This window comes from Lacerta agilis, chromosome 2, assembly GCF_009819535.1.
Source record: "Lacerta agilis isolate rLacAgi1 chromosome 2, rLacAgi1.pri, whole genome shotgun sequence".
Taxonomy (NCBI): domain Eukaryota; kingdom Metazoa; phylum Chordata; class Lepidosauria; order Squamata; family Lacertidae; genus Lacerta; species Lacerta agilis.
In genome coordinates, this window is record NC_046313.1 from 25,245,757 (window position 1) to 25,265,820 (window position 20,064).

Below are 20,064 nucleotides of genomic sequence, written 5' to 3' on the forward strand. Positions count from 1 at the left end.
TCCTCTGCTGCTTTAAGATGAATGTTTCAGACGTTTTAGGTAGTCTAATCACTTGCTAACTGCTAGGTCCTTGGTAGTGGTTAGATCCGCATATTAGAGTAAAGGTAAAGGTAAAGGTAAAGGGACCCCTGACCATTGGTCCAGTCACGGACGACTCTGGGGTTGCAGTGCTCATCTCACTTTACTGGCCAAGGGAGCCGGCATACAGCTTTCGGGTCATGTGGCCAGCATGACTAAGCCGCTTCTGGCAAACTAGAGAAGCACATGGAAACGCCATTTACCTTCCCACTGGAGCGGTACCTATTTATCTACTTGCACTTTGACGAACTGCTAGGTTGGCAGGAGCAGGGACCGAGCAACGGGAGATCACCCCATCACAGGGATTCAAACCACCAACCTTCTGATCAGCAAGCCCTAGGCTCTGTGGTTTAACCCACAGCACCACCCGCTAGATATGTTTAAAAGACAACCCGTTTGTATTAGCCATTTCTCCTACAGTTTGGTAAGATTGAGTTTTGATCCCCAGACACCATAACAAATCTTCCAAAGGTGTATGTGATGTTAAATGGGCTTGACATCCCAGGAATAGCAATTGACAGGCATTTGCTACAGATAATAATTTTATTATTTGTACCCTGCCCATCTGACATGGGCTGCCCACACATTTTGTATTCAACACGCAGATCTGAGGCTCTGTTTCTTCCCACGTGTAGTTTATACCATGTAACAGGAGCTTGACAAAAAATGCCCTGCAGCCACTCCATCTGTGCTATGCCAGCCCACTTACACTCTCCACTCATTCCAGGTTTGCCTGCATCAAGCGCACACCTGCTGCTGCTCCTCCCTCTTTCCGATTCTCTGGCCGCTGGCTCAGCCTATTTCACAATTTGCCTCTCAGCGCTGGCTCTCAAGAGCAGGCTTACAGGTTTGGTGCACAGAGGAGGAAGAGGAGATGCACCGCCGAACCATCTGATCAGGGAGAAGAAGCAAGAGCAAATACCAGACAGGGCACCACTTTCTGCAGCACAGGCATCAAGGTAAGATTCCCGCCAGGATCCATCTGCTGGACGGCACTGCAAACATCTGCCTTTCTAGTAATGTGGGTTGAGCAGAGTGGCATGACCGACAAAGGGGTAAGGGGACCCGTACCCTGGAATTAACCCGAGGTGTGATGTTACCTTGCTCAGTTCCACGAGACCCAAGGGATAGATGCACAGGAGACTCCAGCGTATTGTTACAAAAGCTGGGTGCCACCCCCACTCTCTGCAAGACTCCAGGGGGTTCCAGGCACTCACCCAGGATCTGTGTTCCATTGAAGGATTGAGACATGGCAGAGACTGTCTTAGCTTTAAGAAATGTGTTTTGTTCGCCTATTTACACCTTCGGTCTGTATGGAGGGGTCCAGATAACTAGGAAAGGTTGAAATAAGTTCTCATGACCCATTATAAAGGGTGTGTGTGTGTGTGTGTGTGTGTGTGTGTGTGTGTGTCCAATATTCATGCTGCTGCTGTCTGTCTGTGTGACTTTATGCCTACCCTTCCAACCAACTATACCTCTACTTAGCTCCTATCTCAGGGGGTTTTACTAAACGGATCCCTCATTTTAACTTGCTTCTGTTTAATGATCACTTGCTGCCCATGCCTTAAACGAGCATCTTTGCAGGTGCTTAAATCATTGGACCCACTCCTGTCTCTGAGGCTTCAGCAATCCACTGGCGGTGCGTTCTGTCGTGTGATTTCACATGCTTGTGTGTTTGTGTGCCACCCTTTTACCACTCGGCTTTACATGTCTAGATAGCACCCTTCATTCCTTTTGGACGGGAAGGTGGGAATTGGCTGCCATGGCATTTCTCAGAGACCTGTAGCCGGCTGATAATCTTCAGGAAACAGAAGTCAGCGGCTGTCATCCTACCTGGGTTGGGGAGGAGAAGAGGCATCCAGCTGGTACCTCTCCATCTGTTTTCGCCTTGAACAAGACTGCTAGCAGCAGGCCAAGCGAGAGAGCCTCCCTCTATATATTGATACCGATCAGGGTGGTCTGGCACAATCTAGGGATGCACAGAGTACACCAGGAGGCTAAAAGAATAACCAACAGTTGCCAAGAGCTGCTGCAAGCATTGCTATATTGATCTCTCTGCTTGTACTGTTGTTTTTCGCCCCTTGCTTAGCGAAGGGAGAATTTCAATCAAAGTGTTCCATGCTTTGTAGGAAACTGGGATGATGCAGGCCAAGAGCTGACTGTATTCTTCACCCTTTGCCTCCCTCCTAGCTGGAAGGTACTAAGAAAAGATGAACATGACCGATGCAACATGGGCAAACAATGCCAGGGACCCAGATGGAGATGGAAAATCACCTTGTCTTGCTGGCACTGCTGCTGTCATCTATTACTGCATCCTGCTGTGTGTGGGTCTGCCAGGTAAGGAAAAGGATGAGAAGTAAGCCATCTCCGCAGGTGTGTCTGGGAGAAGCTTAAGAGGTACAAATAACAAGGAGGAAGAGAAGCAGCAATTCAGACTGAAGAGAGTTTTAAATTCACAGTCCTTTGCTTTGAAAGAAAAGTGGAATTTAAATGTAGTGAAATGTTTTTTTTCTTATTATTATTAAGTAAAAATATGTTTTTTTAAATTTAAATGATACAATAAAAACCACATCGCAACAACTTTTAAAAAAAACATGAAACAAATAAAAGCTCACAACAGAATCATAGAGAGAGCTGGTATAATATACAGTAAATGCTTCTTGGAACCAACCTAAAACTTTAATGCAAAGGGACAAACAAATGCACTGTTCCAAGATGTGGAGCCACCACTGAGAAGGACCTGCAGCTGGTACTGGTACCCGTCAACAAAAAGGAAATAAAATCTCGAGACCATGTGGATCATGAGCTCTGGGGTGAGAGAAAGTGGCAAATGGTGGGGAAATTGGCTTGTGAAAATAGCAAGGGCTTTGGGAAGTAGGTTAGAGAAGTGTTCACATAAATGATTTGCAAACAAATCTGACAATCATCACGATAACCTTAGGGAGTTCAGAAGGATGCAAAGCCAAGGGGTCATGTGATGAGAGAGCAGAAAGGGAACAAAGCAACAAATTTTAAAAAGGCAATTTCCCCCTCCCCCCCCCCCCAAGTGAAGGTTTGTTGATACATTGCTGCTTGGTGTGGATTGATTTACCCCTTGTTTACAAAGTAAGAAACCTTTTTAATCAAACGCAGCGAGGTTCATTTATAGTGACCCAGCAGTTACCTGTTAGCAGCATTCACACACCATATTGGAAAGCAGGAAATGGAAAATGGTCACGAAATATTCTATATGAGCAGAAGTCATAAATGCTACTAAGCTTTGTAAATAGATTGCTGTGTTCTCACAGAATTCATTACGTCGAAAAATGGGACATTGTAATGAGAATGAAACGCATTTCAATGCAAATAAATGTGAGGTTTAAAAAAAAAAAAGTTGTGCCAGTGGTTGGAAATAAATATAGATAGCAAATTGGGATGTCGTGCCAAAACTCAACCACGGTGTAGTGGCCTTGCTACAGTGAGAATTGGTGGGGCTTTCTTTCACGCTGCACAAAGTGGGGGTGTTCGTTGACGGCACCAAGTTCTCTGAAATTCTAGATTATAATCTGCATGAATGTCACTTAATTCTCAAACTTTGGGATACTTTGCCAAGGCACAACTCACAAGAGACCCATCTCTTTGTCTGTGGCCAACTGCATCAAAAGGACACCCCACCCCCCCGTGTTGTAAATCGAACACATTTTATGAGCTGAAAAAATTGCAGCTCGCTGTGACATACCTTCAGCAAACAAAGAGAAAATTATATATAAGTGATTGGCTTGGGAAAGGAAAGGTTATTTAGGACAAATAGATGGTCCCCTTATGTAAAGCAGAGTATTATTTTTAGAGCCAATCACTAGAGGGAGCCATGAGCTCATGTAGATAAGACAATCCTGGACATGCGATTGGTTTGGACAGTTCAGCACGTGCAGCACTGTCAATCTGTGCTGGGGGAAAGTAGACCGGAGGCCCTGAAGGAGAATCAGGAGGTGTGAAGGAGAAGGTTCAGAGCCAGGCCTAATTCGAGGTACCCATGCTTCCCCAACATAAATGAGAAGACTTTGGATCTCAATGGGATAGGGACCTCCACTGCTAACATAGAAAGCTGCCTTATACTGAGTTAGACCACTGGCCCATCTGGCAGCTTAGTGTGGTCCACTTTGACTGGCAATGCCTCTCCTGGGTTTCCAACAGAGGACATTCCCCAGCCTTGCTGGAGACGCCAGGGATTGAACATGGGACCTTCTGCTTGCAAGCAGATGCGATGTTATGGCCCAGAGAGACATTGGGCACATTGAGGAAAACTGGGGAAGGAATGTGCAAAAGGTCACCCAATGGGCTTTGTGGCTGAGTGGGGATTTGAACCCAGGGCTCCCCGACAGCCACACCACCTATCTTTAGCAAAGTCATTCTGTTTGGAACTACCATCACATTTCCATTTATCTTTTTTAAAATTTTTTTGTAAAACTGAGTTTTGAATCGAGTGGATTTGCAGATGGAGGCTATTCGTTATGTTCCTGTGCCTTGCTTGTTGTTGTTGTTGTTGTTGTTTTCTGTGACAATCTCCCACCTATTCCAACTCGCTTGCTTCTCTTCCTCATTTCAGTGAACATTTTGGCTGCTGCTGCGCTGACCCGCCTGGCTGCCCGCACCAAGAAGTCCTCCTACTGGTACCTCCTGGCCCTCACGGCATCCGACATTATGACCCAGGTCTTTGTCGTCTTCACGGGCTTCATTGTGCAGGCGGCCATCTTGGGCCGCGAGGTTCCAGGTGCCTTTACCCTCACCATCAACGTGCTGCAGTTCACAGCCAATCATGCCTCCATCTGGGTGACTGTCCTGCTCACTGTGGACCGTTACGTGGCCCTCTGCCACCCACTGCAGTACAGGGCTGTGTCTTACCCAGGGCGCACCCGGAAGATCATTGGCGCCATCTTTGCAGTATCGTTGGCCACCGGAATCCCCTTCTATGGGTGGCTGGATGTTTGGCATGATGCCTACCCACCCACCACCATGGACAAGGTCCTGAAATGGCTTCACTGCTTCCTCATCTACTTCATCCCCTGTAGTATTTTCCTGGTGACGAATTCTGTGATCATCTACAAGCTCAAGCACTCGCACTGGCCCCACCGGCGCCTCAGCAAGACCACAGCCATTCTGCTGGCCGTCACCACCGTCTTCATCATCCTCTGGGCTCCACGGACCATTGTCATGATCTACCACCTCTATGTGGCCTCTGTCAGACAGAACTGGGAAGTCCACCTCGCAATGGATGTTGCCAACATGGTGGCCATGCTCAACACCTCCCTCAACTTCTTCCTCTACTGCTTTGTCAGCAAGACTTTCCGGCGCACTGTCTGGGAGGTGCTGGGGTCTATCCGGCTCCCATGCACCCAATTGCTGAGGAAGAGTGGCCCTTTGGATCCAGCCCTGAAACCCCTGAGGGTCTTAGATGGGACCATTCTAGGAGGAGCATCTCCCTTCTGCAACCAGCTCCAACATTGCTGAAAGTTTCCACAGCCCAACAGCTCACTGGGACAGATAGGCTTGGCGTCCTGACATGACTCTGAATCCAGAGCATTAGACAACAACATAGGAGGGTCTACTAGACATGGATGCATATGTGTGCATGCATATCTCTATATGTATGTTTGCATATATGTATTCTGTGTATCTGTGCATGGAGACGGGGTGTGCGTGAGAGAGAGAGAGAGAGAGAGACTGACTCTGTGTGCATGGGGAGCTGGTCATCTGTAATATTCCAACCAATGGGACATAAGAGGATAGGTCATTGCTGCTTTTGACCACACCATGAGTCAACATGCTCCCATGACAAAAATCAAAGGGAGGAGGCAACTAGGAGCCACTCAGGGCTCATGTATACTGTTGTTTATTGTGGATAGCAAGCTTCCTGTACCTCCACACAGGTCAATTCTGAGTCCAGAGCGACTGTCTATCAGCTCCATCTGGTACTCCGGCTGAGACCTTACCAGCCTGTGCCCTGTCTTGTCAGAATGGTACATACTCTAGTTATCTCCCACTTGAACTACTGCAATGCGCTCTTCATGGGGCTACCTTTGAAGGTGACTCGGAAACTACAACTAATCCAGAATGTAGAAGCTAGACTGGTGACTTGTGAGTGGCCGCTGAGACCATATAACACAGGCCATAAAGGATCTACATTGGCTACCGTTACGTTTCCGAGCACAATTCAAAATGTTGCTGCTGACCTTTAAAGCCCTAAATGGCCTCCACCCAGTATACCTGAAGGAACGTCTCCACCCCCATCGTTCAGCCTGGACACTGAGGTCCAGCGCTGAGGGCCTTCTGGCAGTTCCCTCACTGCGAGAAGAGAGGTTGCAGGGAACCAGCAAGAGGGCCTTCTCAGTAGTGGGTGCCCTCCCATCAGATGTCTAGGAAATAAACAACTATCTGACTTTTAGAAGACATATGAAGGCCAGGGTGTTTTTAATATTTGATGTTTCACTGTGTTTTTAATATTCTGTTCAGTGGCATATATTCAGATCGGTGGCATATAAATAATAAAATTATTATTATTATTATTACTACTACTACTACTACTACTACTACTATACTAGTAGTAGTAGTAGTAGTAGTAGTAGTAGTATTTTTCCATTGTCCATTTGGCATTCTCCTCCAAATCATTGCCTTGCCACACTTTCCCCTCCCTCAATCCGGACTTTCCCATACCGGGGATACTCCAAAAGGAGAGGGTTTCAAAAGACAGAGAACTAATGGAGGCACAGAAACTTTACTATCCACATTAAACAACAGTATGGATCAGCCTTCCGTTTGCTCTGATTGTCTCTCCACACACACACAGTAAGAGGTACCACACGGGGATATTTTAAGCTGCTGCCCTGTGTGCCGCTTCGGTGTCACGGGTAGCTAGTCCGTTGATCTCGAACATGGGTTCAAATCCCCACAAAGGCCATTGAACCAGTCACTGTCCCTCATCCCTTACCAACCTACCTCACAGGATTGTGATGAGGAATAAGGGGAATAACTAGCTGCCACTTCAGCTGCCCTGAGAGCCTTTGAAGAAACTCCGAAAGGTAATGAAATAACCCACCCACCCTTCTTGGCTCGGTTTGGTTTGGTTGGGGAGGGGGAGTAATTCGTCCTCCTCTTATGCTGAGGACTTGCAAATATCCTCGGTTTTGTTGCTCAGCGCTAATGTTGTCACAGATCCTATCAAATAGTGGGGCATGGAACCCACATAGATATAGGATGGCATTCAAATATGTTTTACTAAGAGGAGACCTATTGAAATTAATTAATGTCCATACATTTCAATAGGTCTGCTCTAGGTATCCTTTAGTTGAATACCACCCATAATCGACCCAACACTCCTAACTGATGCTGTATGGGGGAAGTGGGGCAGGAGCAGATTTCCCCGGTGACAAAATATTGCGGGGCGCAAGTGTTAAAATAATGCAAAAGCCCCGCCACAGAAGTGGTGTCAGTTTCTGGGCAGGGTGGGTGGGATTTGGAGCCCAGCAGGACTCCCCATTCTGCTTTATCCCTTTTTCATACCAGCCCTGGTCCAGAATCAAGACACAGCATCTTTTTTTAAATTCTGGAGACAGAACTCAGCATCTGACCAGGGAGCTGAAAGGTGAGCAATGAGCTCAGTCAATGCCTGAGCCTGCAAAATCCATTCCACGTTTTCAAGACTACAGACACGCTTCTCCTCGCACCCCACCCCACCCCTTGCTTTTGCTCCCATAATATTTGCCTTTGGGTGGGTTTCTCTCCCTCTGTGAAAAGCTCCTTTCACACCAGTCCTGAGTGCTCCTCAAACCTGGCAGCATCCCAAGTCGCTGGAGGCTGCAACACCGCCTGGGAGAAAAACTGACTCTATCCTGCCATGCTCACAATCAGCTCATGCTCTCTCACACAAGATGCATTCATTTCAGCTCCAAACATCACATCTGTGTGCGTATACACACACACACACACACACACACACACATTCATACACAAAGCAGAAACACATATGTATGTGGTCCATTCAAAGGCGGTTCCACCACAGGTTGAAGATGTTTGACTGATGGCTTAGCTGAAGACACTGTGAATCCTCCTTACTGTATATCCCAGCATGGCCCAGTCTTCTCACTGAGGCAATAAACTTGGGTCTGGGCCACTTCAGACAGGAATTATAGGAAGGGGCCGTCGATGGTGATGCTTATTAATCGCCTTCCACGTGCGCATTTCAAGGTAGCGGTTTCCAACCACATATTGAAATGCAGCTGAATCAGACCAGAATATGTGGAAGATAACATGCTAATCATGCACACATTATAAACAAAAAAAACAGGATCTGAACAACCGCCTGGAAGCACCCTTAAAATGTTTGGGTTTTGAGATACACATTAAACATCACCAGTCAATATTCTCTCTCCCATCACAAGGGGGCAGAAGAGACAGCATCAGGAAAGGAGCGGATAGAAAAAGACTTGATAAAAACTATATTGATTTTTACCTCCTTTGACGTTTTTTCCACAAGTCCGGGAGGGGGGGTTTCTTTGCATTTTTTTTTAAGAGGGGGAGAGCAGGATAGAAACGTACAGGTACTTTCCCCATTAAGGGTGTTGCCTTCAGGCCTAGCTGCTCGATATAGTTGTAAAAAACTTAGGCTGGATCTAGACACATCCAAAAATGCATTTCAGGAAAATGCCTTGTAAACTTCAAAATGGAAAGACGGGACTCAGCAGCGCCATCTGGTGCCACAGTGATATAACACATATGAAACACTTTTTCTTTACTAATGTAACTGTGTCCTCAATCACACCTTTAATAAAAATAAACAACGGAGAAGCCTGCAAGGATTGTACTGTGTATTGATTTGTGTGCCTTTCTTTATGCAGTCACCTGATTGTCAAGGGACTTAAGATCTCACATTCCCTGGTGAATAGGCTCAGCTGAAGAAATGGCTGAATGCTCCTAACTGAGTCTATTTTTCTAGCAGTGTAGTTATGATCCTGTGGTTTTGGCTGGGTGTGCTTTCACCAGAATGCTATTTTAGTAGCTCCCATCACGCAATGTCTTTTAAAAACAATTTTATGGGGAACATTTAGGGTGCCCCCTCCCTTGTTTGTTTGTTTTAAATAGAAACAACTTTTTTTCAGAGATAATTTCTGTTACAACAGTGCTAGAACTGGAGAGAAAGGATTGCTTCACCACTTCCACTCATGTCAGTGAAACATATTCACATACTTGTATTTACTTTTTTATTATTTCACATTGCCTTACACAGGTTATATCATCCTACATTCCACTAACGGCACAGCAAAGCTTTGGACTACCAAAATGCTTTCTCAGCAGGCCATTTAAGAAAAGCATCACTCAGGTTTTAATATTTGCATTAGAGATACCAGTAAAAGAGTGCAAAACAATAAATATCTATAAACAAAGCATGGTGAGTAGCCAAGAGCTGCAGGAACAAGAGACACTGGATGGAATTGCAGTGCTGCAAACTGCAAGTGCCCTTGAAAAGAGGGAGAAAACTGCATTTTCTCAGCAGCATTTTCTGTGTTCTCTTTACAGGGCAGTTCTGTACATGTCTACCCAGACAGAAGTCCCACTGTCCCACTGATTTCATAGGGCTTACTCCCAGCTCAGTTGATATAGGATTGCAGGCAACGAGAGGCTTATTCGTGGCCTGTGAATTTCTATCACTGATCTCTGCACTAAATAAATGAGTGGGTGCGAGTGCAATCATATACACAGTGCTTTTTTCAGGGGGGGACACACACAGGGGGTAGGCACACCCCTAAACATTTTGTGAATCTTTGTACTTTTGTCCATTTACTGTATTTATTTTTTCTGATTTGAACTATAAAATGGTTCAAACGAGAGTACCCCAAAACATTTTTTAAAAAGAAAAAAGCACTGCGTATACATATTTGTTAGTTGCTTTGAGAGGCGGTGGCTCGATAAGCGGGATTTTAAATAGAAATAAAGAAAACAATAAAAAATAGCAGTTCAAAAGCATACCAACGCAAGTAGATAAATAAAACAACACAAAAAGCAATTGTAGAGGAAAAGATAGTCTAGATCTCCCCATAGCAAATGAGCAGCTGATGGCGGTACATTTCTTAAAGCCGTCATCCCAAAAGGCCCCGTGAGGCAGATGGTCTGGAAATGGAGACATTTTGTGAAAATCTCCAATACTGGACACAGCATCTTTATCAGAAAACTCTCTGTCTCGGAGGGCATTTTGGAATGGCTGCTCTTATTGCACAATGACACCTCTGTGCTTTAAAGCACGTTTGGTTTCTTCTGGCTGCTGTTACCATCTTTGGCAGGTTTTAAATGGCCGCTTGCCAAAAGTAGCTGCCTTTGCTCAAATTCCAGGCACGGATCCAGAGGCCGATTGCTGTCCTTTAGCTAACTGGGCAGCTTTGACAGGTGAGCTGTGTGGGATGTCGTAGGATTGGAAAGCAAAGTCAATGGGGTGCTTCAAGACAACCACTTGCTATGGGCCCAGTGCAGCTCATGCATTCAAGTTCTTCACAACATCCACTTCACATCACCCTCATAAACATGCCACCCTGTTCCCACACCTGGCGCCCGGGAAAGGTGGCCCGGAAAGGAGAAGCGCCGTCACCGCCACCGGCTCCCAACTGCAGGCAGAGTGGAGGACGAGGTAGGAAAGCAGGGGGAGAGGAGGGGAGGGGCTGGGGGAGAGAGGGGGAGAGAGAGAAGCCCCACTCTGCCGTGCGCAGTCCCGTCTGCCACAAGGTTTGAGGGGCGGTGAACCGGCCCCCTCCTTAAAAAGTTTGCTGACCCCTGGGGTAGACCTTTGCGTGGTCACCTTATAACATAGGGTGGGCCAATTAGAGAGGAAAATGTGTCTTCTTTTCATTCATTGGTGTCAGGAGCAAGTCGTGCAAGTTGTGAGTTCACTCTTTATGAGCAAGAACCCGATCTGTACAGACTTGGCAGAGTTTCAGGCCTAATGGGCACAGCAGCTCATCCTCGGTATATCTTTCCCCATGGATTAGTTAATGAAACTGGGGGGGGGGGGGAACGGGACCCGCCTCCTCACAGCTGTCTAAGTCCTGTCCTCTCCAGGGTTTTCCCCAAGCAATCAGAGACTGTGTCTTTGTGAAGCTAATTTCTCCTCCACCCTTTTCATGCCTCTTATGATTTTGGGAGACCAGGTAGGGAGCTTGTTGCAGCAGAAGGGGGAGATACCCTTGACTCTTCACCAGCCGGACTCATCTCTGCCTCTTGGCAGACTCTCCTGCTTCAGCTTCTGCCTCTGATTTTGGACTTCTCTCTGCCACAGACTCCCCCAGCTCACTAAGCCCTGTTACCTCTTTGAATAGCCCATGCTGATGAGAGGGGCACTTTCTAAATGCACCCACCTGTTTGCGATTGAAAACACAATGCTGCACTAGCAAAGAAAAGCTTAGTGTACTGCGTTCCAAAGCAACTACTCTATTCTGAATTTAAAAATGGAAAGCGTAATGCCGGTGGTTACAAGACTCTCTCAAGGCAAATCTCAAAAAATGTAGTATAAACACCGACAACTGGGAAACATTGGCCTGCGAGCGCTCCAATTGGAGAACAGCCTTTACCAAAGGTGTCATGGGCTTTGAAGACGCTCGAACTCAGGACGAAAGGGAGAAATGTGCTAAGAGGAAGGCACGCTTGGCAAACCCTCACCGTGATCAACTCCCGCCCAGAAACCTATGTCCCCACTGTGGAAGGACGTGTGGATCCAGAATAGGCCTCCACAGTCACTTATGGACTCCCTGTTAAGACCGGGTTCATGGAAGACAATCTTACTCAGCTAGGAGTGATCACAGAAGGAGGAGGAGGGGGGGGGGAGGAGGAGGTACCTCTTCAACTTCTGACACCTTCACCTCCCAGTCTTTCTCTTTTCCTTCTGACCTCTCAATGTCATCCCACCGCTACCACCAGTCCCTGGGCTCTGAGCCTTCTTCCCTTGGGGGTTCCCCAGCTTGTTCCTCCCTCCATTCCTCTGCATCCAACCGATCCATGACATCTGGTGCCTATTGCCTGCTTAATCTGCTTGCTGACACTCTTTTCATCCTTCAAAGTGGTGGAGGCTGGCAGACAAGGTCGCTTTCCGCTGTTAGACTGTTGTTGTTTTTTGGTGTGTGTGTTTTTAAGAAAAAGACCTGAGTTAATGGGGTTGGTGTAGCGCTCCTTCCCCCACCTCAATCCTCCAAGAAGCTCTGGAGTCATTAGGGGCTGATTGGATTCACTTGGCAAACACAGACAAAGGTCTGGCTGTTGTTGGCTGTGCTTAAAGTGTCCATCTGACTTCATCTGCTCTGTTTGAACAAAGGATTTCCTGTTGGTGTGCTGATGTGTCCTTGGGTAATGCTGGCTGGGTTGAATGGTTATGCTCCCAGGGTTCTCTCCCCCCCTTCCCAAAATATGAACACATAATGTTGGTGGAAGATGGCAGCTACTACAGCTGGGGAAGATGTTGTGCCTGTGTGCCTGCATGCACACTCATGCATACACACTGTACTTGCTCAAGGCAGTTGGAGCCTCATTCAGAGAACGTACCGCCTGTAAAAATACGCCACACTTTATTTATTTACACAGTATTAGAGCCGACCTTTTCACGAATCCTTTTTTCAATGTAATAAAAGACAACATAAAAATGCAAATAAGAGTTTTAAAACCATCAACGCACAAAGCAGAACAGCACCAGAATAATCGGAAGTGGTACAGTTCAGAATTCTACCAACTTTGTCGTCTACCTACTCATTCCGTATTAAAGCCCATTTAAGAAAGGGATTCACATGCAAACCATCTACTTTGCACAGGTACATAGTGTCCTCAGCCCCTTACAAAAAAAAAGACTCACATTTTACTGCTTCCAAGGTTTAGCCACACACAGCCCACTGTGCATTAGTAAATGGGGAAGCTGAACTGCCCCATTCACAGCTTACATATATGGGGCATTCCGACAGAATGTGTTTGTTTTTAAGATGCCGCAAGACTCTTCCTTATTCTTTGATGCAGCAGACCACCACAGCTACTTTGCTGGACATGCAGGGCAGAGCATGTCCCTGGCAGAATCTGCTTTGCCCCTGGGACATCCTACCGTAGCCTCCACCCGTGCTGTCATTCTCATTCCTTGCTGGGATCAAACACACACCAGCGTGGGTTGCCCCAGGCGATAAGCTCAGGATGAGAGTTCCTGTCTGCTCAAAAGAATGAGTAACATTCTCCGCTTGTCAGAGAGCAAAGGAAGGGCATCATTCACACCCCTCTCCTGTTGCATGTGGCTGCCACCTCCTCTGCCAGCGACCAATGTCACACAGAACATAGCTGGCAAGCCACAAGCTGTCTGTCACTGTGACATAGAGTTGCCACGCAGCAGAAAGAAATAAGGAAAACGGCCTGACTGCCTCTCCCCTTTTGGAATCGATTGTCAGAAAAGCAAGAAGCAAGGCCATCGCTACCATCATGGCATTTGTTGTTTGGTTTTTTAGCTGAGTACCTTAATGTAGCCTTTGCTAACCTAATGACTGCCAGGTGTTTTGGACCACAATTCCCATCAGCCTCTGCCCAGGCACTAGTTTGGCAGCGGCTGCCTTAATGAATAGCATTTGAGTTGGACTGTGTCTCCCACCCTCACCCTGTATCCAGAAATGCCCCCCACTAGTCTTTCCTACCCTGGGACCTTTCTTACAGCCCATCAAAGATCTGCCCCACTAGCTCTACCAGCAGAACCCTTTGTGGGCTCCACATAGATACCAGAAATTTCGATTTCAATAGATTTATTGTTTGTTGGATTTATTCTTACTTGTTAGTAGGCTGGGAGAGATCATCTGCATGGGCTCGTTTCCTTACCTCCTTCCTTCTCAATGTTCCTGACTATAATTTTGGTTCATAATTTAGGTCATAATTTAGGTTCATAATTTAGAGGTGGTGTCCTGAGGCTAAGGGACAGTGACCCAGCCTGGTGAGCAGCAGCTGAGACTCTGAAGCAACCATGTGAAATTTGGCTGCATACAATTTAAAACAGAGTAGTCCAATTATCCTTCTTTCCCATCACAAACTTTTCCTCCACGCACTCACCCAGCCACGTACAAGCCTGTTGCGCAGGTCTCGCCAGCTCACGTCGGGTTAGCTTTGTTCCCTTCGAGAGGGAGGGTGCCAACTGGGTGAGAAAGAACTCAATGCTTGGCTCTCTCTCATGTGGTTGTGATAATTCATGTGCGCACACTGCAGCCACATGGGATAGTGGCTTCCAAATGACGGGCTGTAAACAGCATGTAGCCTCCATTAAATGAGAACAACAGAGAGCGGAAGAGAATGCTTTTCCGTGTCTCCTGCATGCTCCCTACATCTGTACGTGTGTCTGAGTACTTTCAGGATCCGAGCACAACATACCCTCCAACTGCCCCAATTTTCCCGGGACGGTCCTGCAAATTCCCCGAGCCATCACAGCTTCTGACATGATCACAGAATGTCCCGATTTTCCCCACCAGCGGACGGAGGCCACAGAAGCAGGTCCTGGGGTGGCAGCAGTATTGGGAAGGAAGCGAAGGCACAAGAAGGTATCTGAAGAAGTGTGCATGCACACGAAAGCTCATACCAGGAACAAACTCAGTTGGTCTCTAAGGTGCTACTAGAAAGAATTTTCGATTTTGTTTTGACGAAGGCACAAGAGTTAGTTTCATAATCCGCAACGATACATTGGGCAATAGATATCGGTCATAAATATAGACATGGAAGCATGGGGATGGTTGTAGAATATGGATATAAAATTTACAGCATGTTATGGTCTAAGAGAAAATTATATGAAAATGATATATCAATGGTATCTAACACTGAGTAAATTGGCAAAAATGTATAAATCTAAATCAAATAAGTGTTGGAGGTGAGGGTCGCATGCCTTGCCAAGCCCAGATGCTGCAATCAACATAAAAAGTGTTGGCCCCGGGTTTCTCTTTCTTTCACGGAACCCTGATAGCTGGAAATTTGGCAGGTGAAGCTTTTTTCTGGCATAGCAATAAATCATGAGAAGTGTTAATTAAACAGGTAGGTAGTCTAATGACAGGCTGCTGTTGAATCCCAGATGAAAAATCTATGGCTCTCCAATGTTAGTAGGCTACAAACTCCCATCATCCGATCACCCCTGACCATTTCCCATGCAGACTGTGGTTGAGCCACACGTCTCACAATTTGGTTAACAGTCCCACAACCTTGTGTTATAGGAACAGAAACTGGAAAAGTGGGTGTCAATGCTTACCAAGGCTAGTTTCTCTCATGTCTCTGGTTCAGTCAATGGAGCAGTTATAGCAAGTATTTGTTCTGTTATCTTAAGCCTTAGGACCTGCCAGGAAGTCCCCTCACACTTAAGTATTTATTGTGCAGCTCACAGTTTTAGGGCCTCTGACGCCAAGCAGCACTGAAACAGGGGTCTCTGGATAGAGATGGTTTCTTTAGACCAACAAGAATTTACAACAGCCGCTTCTCAGACTTCACGGCTGGGAAAGGCCAGCTCTCGCCCTGATTTATGGCCAGATTACCAAATCTTTCATTTGTTGGGAGTTCAGATCGGATTGCTTCTATTGTTTAGGTGGGAAAAGGAAACACGGAAGATGAAGCAGCCTGTTCTTTGCTGCTCTAGAGCAGGGTTTCCCAAACTTGGGTCTCCCGCTGTGGTTAGACTACAACTCCCATCATCCCCAGCTAGCATGACCAGTGGCCAGGGGTGATGGGAAATGTTGTCCAAAAAAACAGCTGGAGACCCAAATTTGGGAAAACCTGCTCTAATGAAGGGCTGGCGAATCTTAGCTCTTCAGATGTTGTTGGATGCCATCAGCCCCAGCCAGCATGTCCAATGGTCAGGCATGATGGAAGTTATAGTCCAACAACAGCTGGTCTGAAAGAGGGGCAGCTGCAGGTCATACAGAACAAGACTAGGAACCAATGGGTGGAAATGGTGTGCATGCACACGAAAGCTCATACCAAGAACTAACTTAGTTGGTCTTTAAGGTGCTACTGGAAGGAATTTTTTATTCTATTTTGCATTGAAATAAATGTCCTAAAGATAAGAGAGAGCTGTTCATCACCTGCAGTTCAACCTTCCCTGACCAGGTCTCCTCTAGATATTTTGCACTATGACTAGCATAATCCCCAGCCATGCTAACTGCGAGGGCACTGAGCTGGGGAAGACTGTGTTTGCAAGGTTCCTGCATTGAGCAAGAGGCTCAACTGGACAACTTCTAAGGTCCCATCGTATTCCAAGTAGCAGTAAGGTTGTTCCATCGACAGAAGCCATTATGGTTTCCTGCATGGGCATGATTTTCAGTTACCCTCATATCTTCTGAATTGGTCAGTACTCAACTACCTGTATTGTCAACTGTTGACCAAAGCGAGATTAAATGTATTCCCATCTGAATACCTAAACGGCAGACGGACCGGTATACAGAGTTGTCATACATCTGGGAAATCCCAGACATGTCGTCTTTTGGGGTGCCCACATGCCCATCGGGGGGGGGGGGCCTTCTACAATTTTAAGCAAATATCTGGGGTTGGGGGGGGGATTGTCCGGATTTTTACCTTTGGAAATATGGCAACCCTACCGGTATACCTACCTTATCAGAATAGACTCTGCTTTATGTTCTCAGGCTGCTGATTGTATGAAACATATTTTATTACACTGTGGGCTGTATAAACAAGCCAGGAACCAATTAATTAAGCCCTTATTGGTGATTTTACCTGGAAACGCTGATACCATCTATGTCAGGTATCTCCTTGGAGATAAAATAAATGATATAACCATGGCCAAAAAAAAATTCTCGGAGATACAGTAATAAGAATTAGAAAGCAACATGTTCTGGATAAAACACAGTGTCTGTCTAGAAATGCCTTTCCTGTATTTCTGCCGTAGCTTGCTTTCAAAATTGTGTTCTGTGGGTCTTTGGACCGTAATGAAGATTGTGTGTGTTCCAGAGCAGGTTTGGGGAGGTGGGGGGGGGGGCTTGTAGGGAAGAGAAGTAGGGGTGGGAGTCCTGTTGTGCTACTTTCTGCTAGCCCAGCAAGCTGCTTGAATATAGCCCTAAGATTCTGTGATGCTATTTCCAACGGGCTCATTAAAAAATGCATGCGGCTCCATCGCAAAGCACCGTTTCCAGCTCTTGCTTTGCAGCGCTCCTGGGCCTGCCTGAAGGAGAAAGGGAAGGTCACCAAGTCTCCACCAGCCACACCGAGGCACTCAATAATTAATGGTGTCTCTGTTTGCTTCGGCTGCCATTTCCTGAGTGGCTGAAAAATTGCTGCTGATAGGAAAGGCTATCTGACCAGGAGATGTGCCACCTGACCTTGACCCGACCTCTAGTTCACCATTGAGTTGTTGAAGCACTCTGGAAAGTTCGTTCCACCAGATGCCTTATGCTAACGCTTCATCAGAGGCACTGGTCATTTTACAGCTCTGGCTCAAGATTGCAGAAGGCAATTAAACCATTACCTGGGAATATCAACTAGGAGTCTCAGGTCACCCAGGCTCCTTTGATTTTGCGGCAACAGCCTAGCATGGCTTGTTGTTGTTGTTGTTTAGTCTTTTAGTTGTGTCCGACTCTTTGTGACCCCATGGACCAGAGCACGCCAGGCAATCCTGTCTTCCACTGCCTCCCACAGTTTAGTCAAACTCATGTTAGTAGCTTCGAGAACACTGTCCAATTATCTCATCCTCTGTTGTCCCCTTCTCCTTGTGCCCTCAATCAGACGCGGAGGAAGCCTCCTCACCACCTGCGGTGGCGAACGGAGGCATCCCCTGGGGGACGGGGCGTCGTGACATTGCGTCGTGACATCATGACGCAACGTCAGGACGGAGTGCGCACACGTGAAATGTCACGTGTGCGCACTCCGTTGCCGGGCCACCGCCACCGCTTCTGCGGCAACGTTGCGAGCCCGCGGAGCAAAAAGGCGGCATGTGGGGAGCTGCCGATCGCGCGTGGCAGCCTCACAAGCTGCCTTTTCACTCAGCGGGCTCGCAACGTCGCCGCGGAAGCGGAAGCGCCAGCCCATAGGGAGTGCGCAGCACAACATTTCGCATGTGCGCACTCCATCTCGGCCGGCGCTGCTGCTTCTGCGGCGGCTCATGCAGCAGGGGTGGGGCAGCCCCATTGCGGTGCCGGCGGGCAGGCCCCACATGGGCCGCGGGGTGGAGCAGCCTCGCTCCGAAGATTGCTCGGGGCCCGCCGGCGGGGCGGGGCGAGGCAGGGCAGGGCCGGCCCAAGTGTCACCCCCCCTCCCCTGGAACCTGGGGCGGACCGCCCCCCCTGCGACGCCGCTGCCCTCCATCTTTCCCAACACCAGGGTCTTTTCCAGGGAGTCTTCTCTTCTCATGAGGTGGCCAAAGTATTGGAGCCTCAGCTTCAGGATCTGTCCTTCCAGTGAGCACTCAGGGCTGATTTCCTTCAGAATGGAAAGGTTTGATCTTCTCCAGTCCATGGGACTCTCAAGAGTCTCCTCCAGCACCATAATTCAAAAGCATCAATTCTTCGGCGATCAGCCTTCCTTATGGTCCAGCTCTCACTTCCATACATCACTACTGGGAAAACCATAGCTTTAACTATACGGACCTTTGTCGCCAAGGTGATGTCTAGCATGGCTACCTCCTCATATTTTCTGGCATAGGAGCCAGTTCCAGGGGGCAGAGGTCCCTTTGTGTGCCCCCCCCCAAAATAGTTGAATATTCAAATGTTGTTTCCAGTAGCACCTTAGAGACCAACTGAGTTTGTTCCTGGTATGAGCTTTCGTGTGCATGCACACTTCTTCAGATACAGATGCATGCACACGAAAGCTTATACCAGGAACAAACTCAGTTGGTCTCTAAGGTGCTACTGGAAAGAATTTTTGATTTTGTTTTGACTATGGCAGACCAACACGGCTACCCACCTGTAATTCAAATGTTGTGTAAGTGCTGCATCTTGTGATTGTGTTGGGTGGGGTTGACCCCATCTTTTATTCAAGTTGGCCCCCCTGTTTTCAGGAGTGCCTAACAAACCAGCTTTGTAGCACTTGTTCCCCGAGACTCCCCAGGCATTCTTTGCTAGTTTGGAAACCGGTGTTTACCCTCCCCTTTCATTTCCATAAATGTACATCCCTCATGGTTTTTAGATTAAATGTTTCAGCTAGCATTCCAGAGCATCTGAGAACCATGTAGTTGCTAGTGCTGATGACATACAGTTTCTATTTTGAGGGGTTTTTGGTTGTGATGGGGTGGTTTATGGATTTTTGTTGTTGTGCATTTATTTAGCCACCGTGACTATTTGAAAAGGTACATTAAAAAAAACCACACACAAAAATAAATACAAATGCGGGGAAAGCGACAACAACAAAGAGTGCTTTTACTGTAATAAACATGCCCTAAGGTAGGGTGGCTATATTCCCAGAGGTAAAAATCCAGACCAAAAATATATATGTGCTGAGCTTTGGCCTTTTGGGAGATCAACTGCTCAACCACTGGCCATCTGGTGCCACCGACTTCCACACCAGAGCCCAAAACAGAGCCAGAGTCGCCCATGCACACATTTTTTCCTACCCCCCCAAATTTTTTTTGGTAAAAGATACCCCTAGATAGGCATGTAGCCCCCCAAAAGAGGACATATCTGGGATTTTCCAGATGTATGGCAACCCTACCCTAAGGGGGGGAGGGGACACAGCTGAGGGTAAAATTGCATATTATGCTGAATGCATAGAGCAGAGTTCACATAAGGAATTTTGTCATCACAAGTCCTGCACAAGAGCTTCTGCTTGCACAACAAGGCTTCCTCCCACCACAAAACTGGTTCAGAGGGATCAGAACCCCCCCCCCCAGAACAGTGTGGGGTGGTGTCATTCCATCTGGTACACTTGCCCATATTGAATGTGTGCCACTGTGTGATGGAGAATGGCACGCTAAATGTACAACTTAATGTACAAACTGTACAACTTGGTGATTCTTTCCTTCATTTCAAAGGTGCTGGGGTGACA

At 47.1% G+C, this 20,064-nt stretch overlaps 1 protein-coding gene across 1 annotated transcript; it reads left to right on the forward strand.

Annotated features, from left to right (window-relative positions):
• Positions 1–850: 850 nt before the first annotated feature.
• GPR142 (G protein-coupled receptor 142) lies at positions 851–5,768 on the forward strand. The gene is made up of 3 exons (XM_033138961.1): positions 851–1,037; positions 2,269–2,415; positions 4,664–5,768. The coding sequence occupies exons 2-3, from the start codon at positions 2,289–2,291 to the stop codon at positions 5,563–5,565; spliced, it is 1,029 nt and encodes a 342-aa protein (XP_032994852.1). The 5' UTR covers positions 851–1,037; positions 2,269–2,288; the 3' UTR covers positions 5,566–5,768.
• Positions 5,769–20,064: the final 14,296 nt, after the last annotated feature.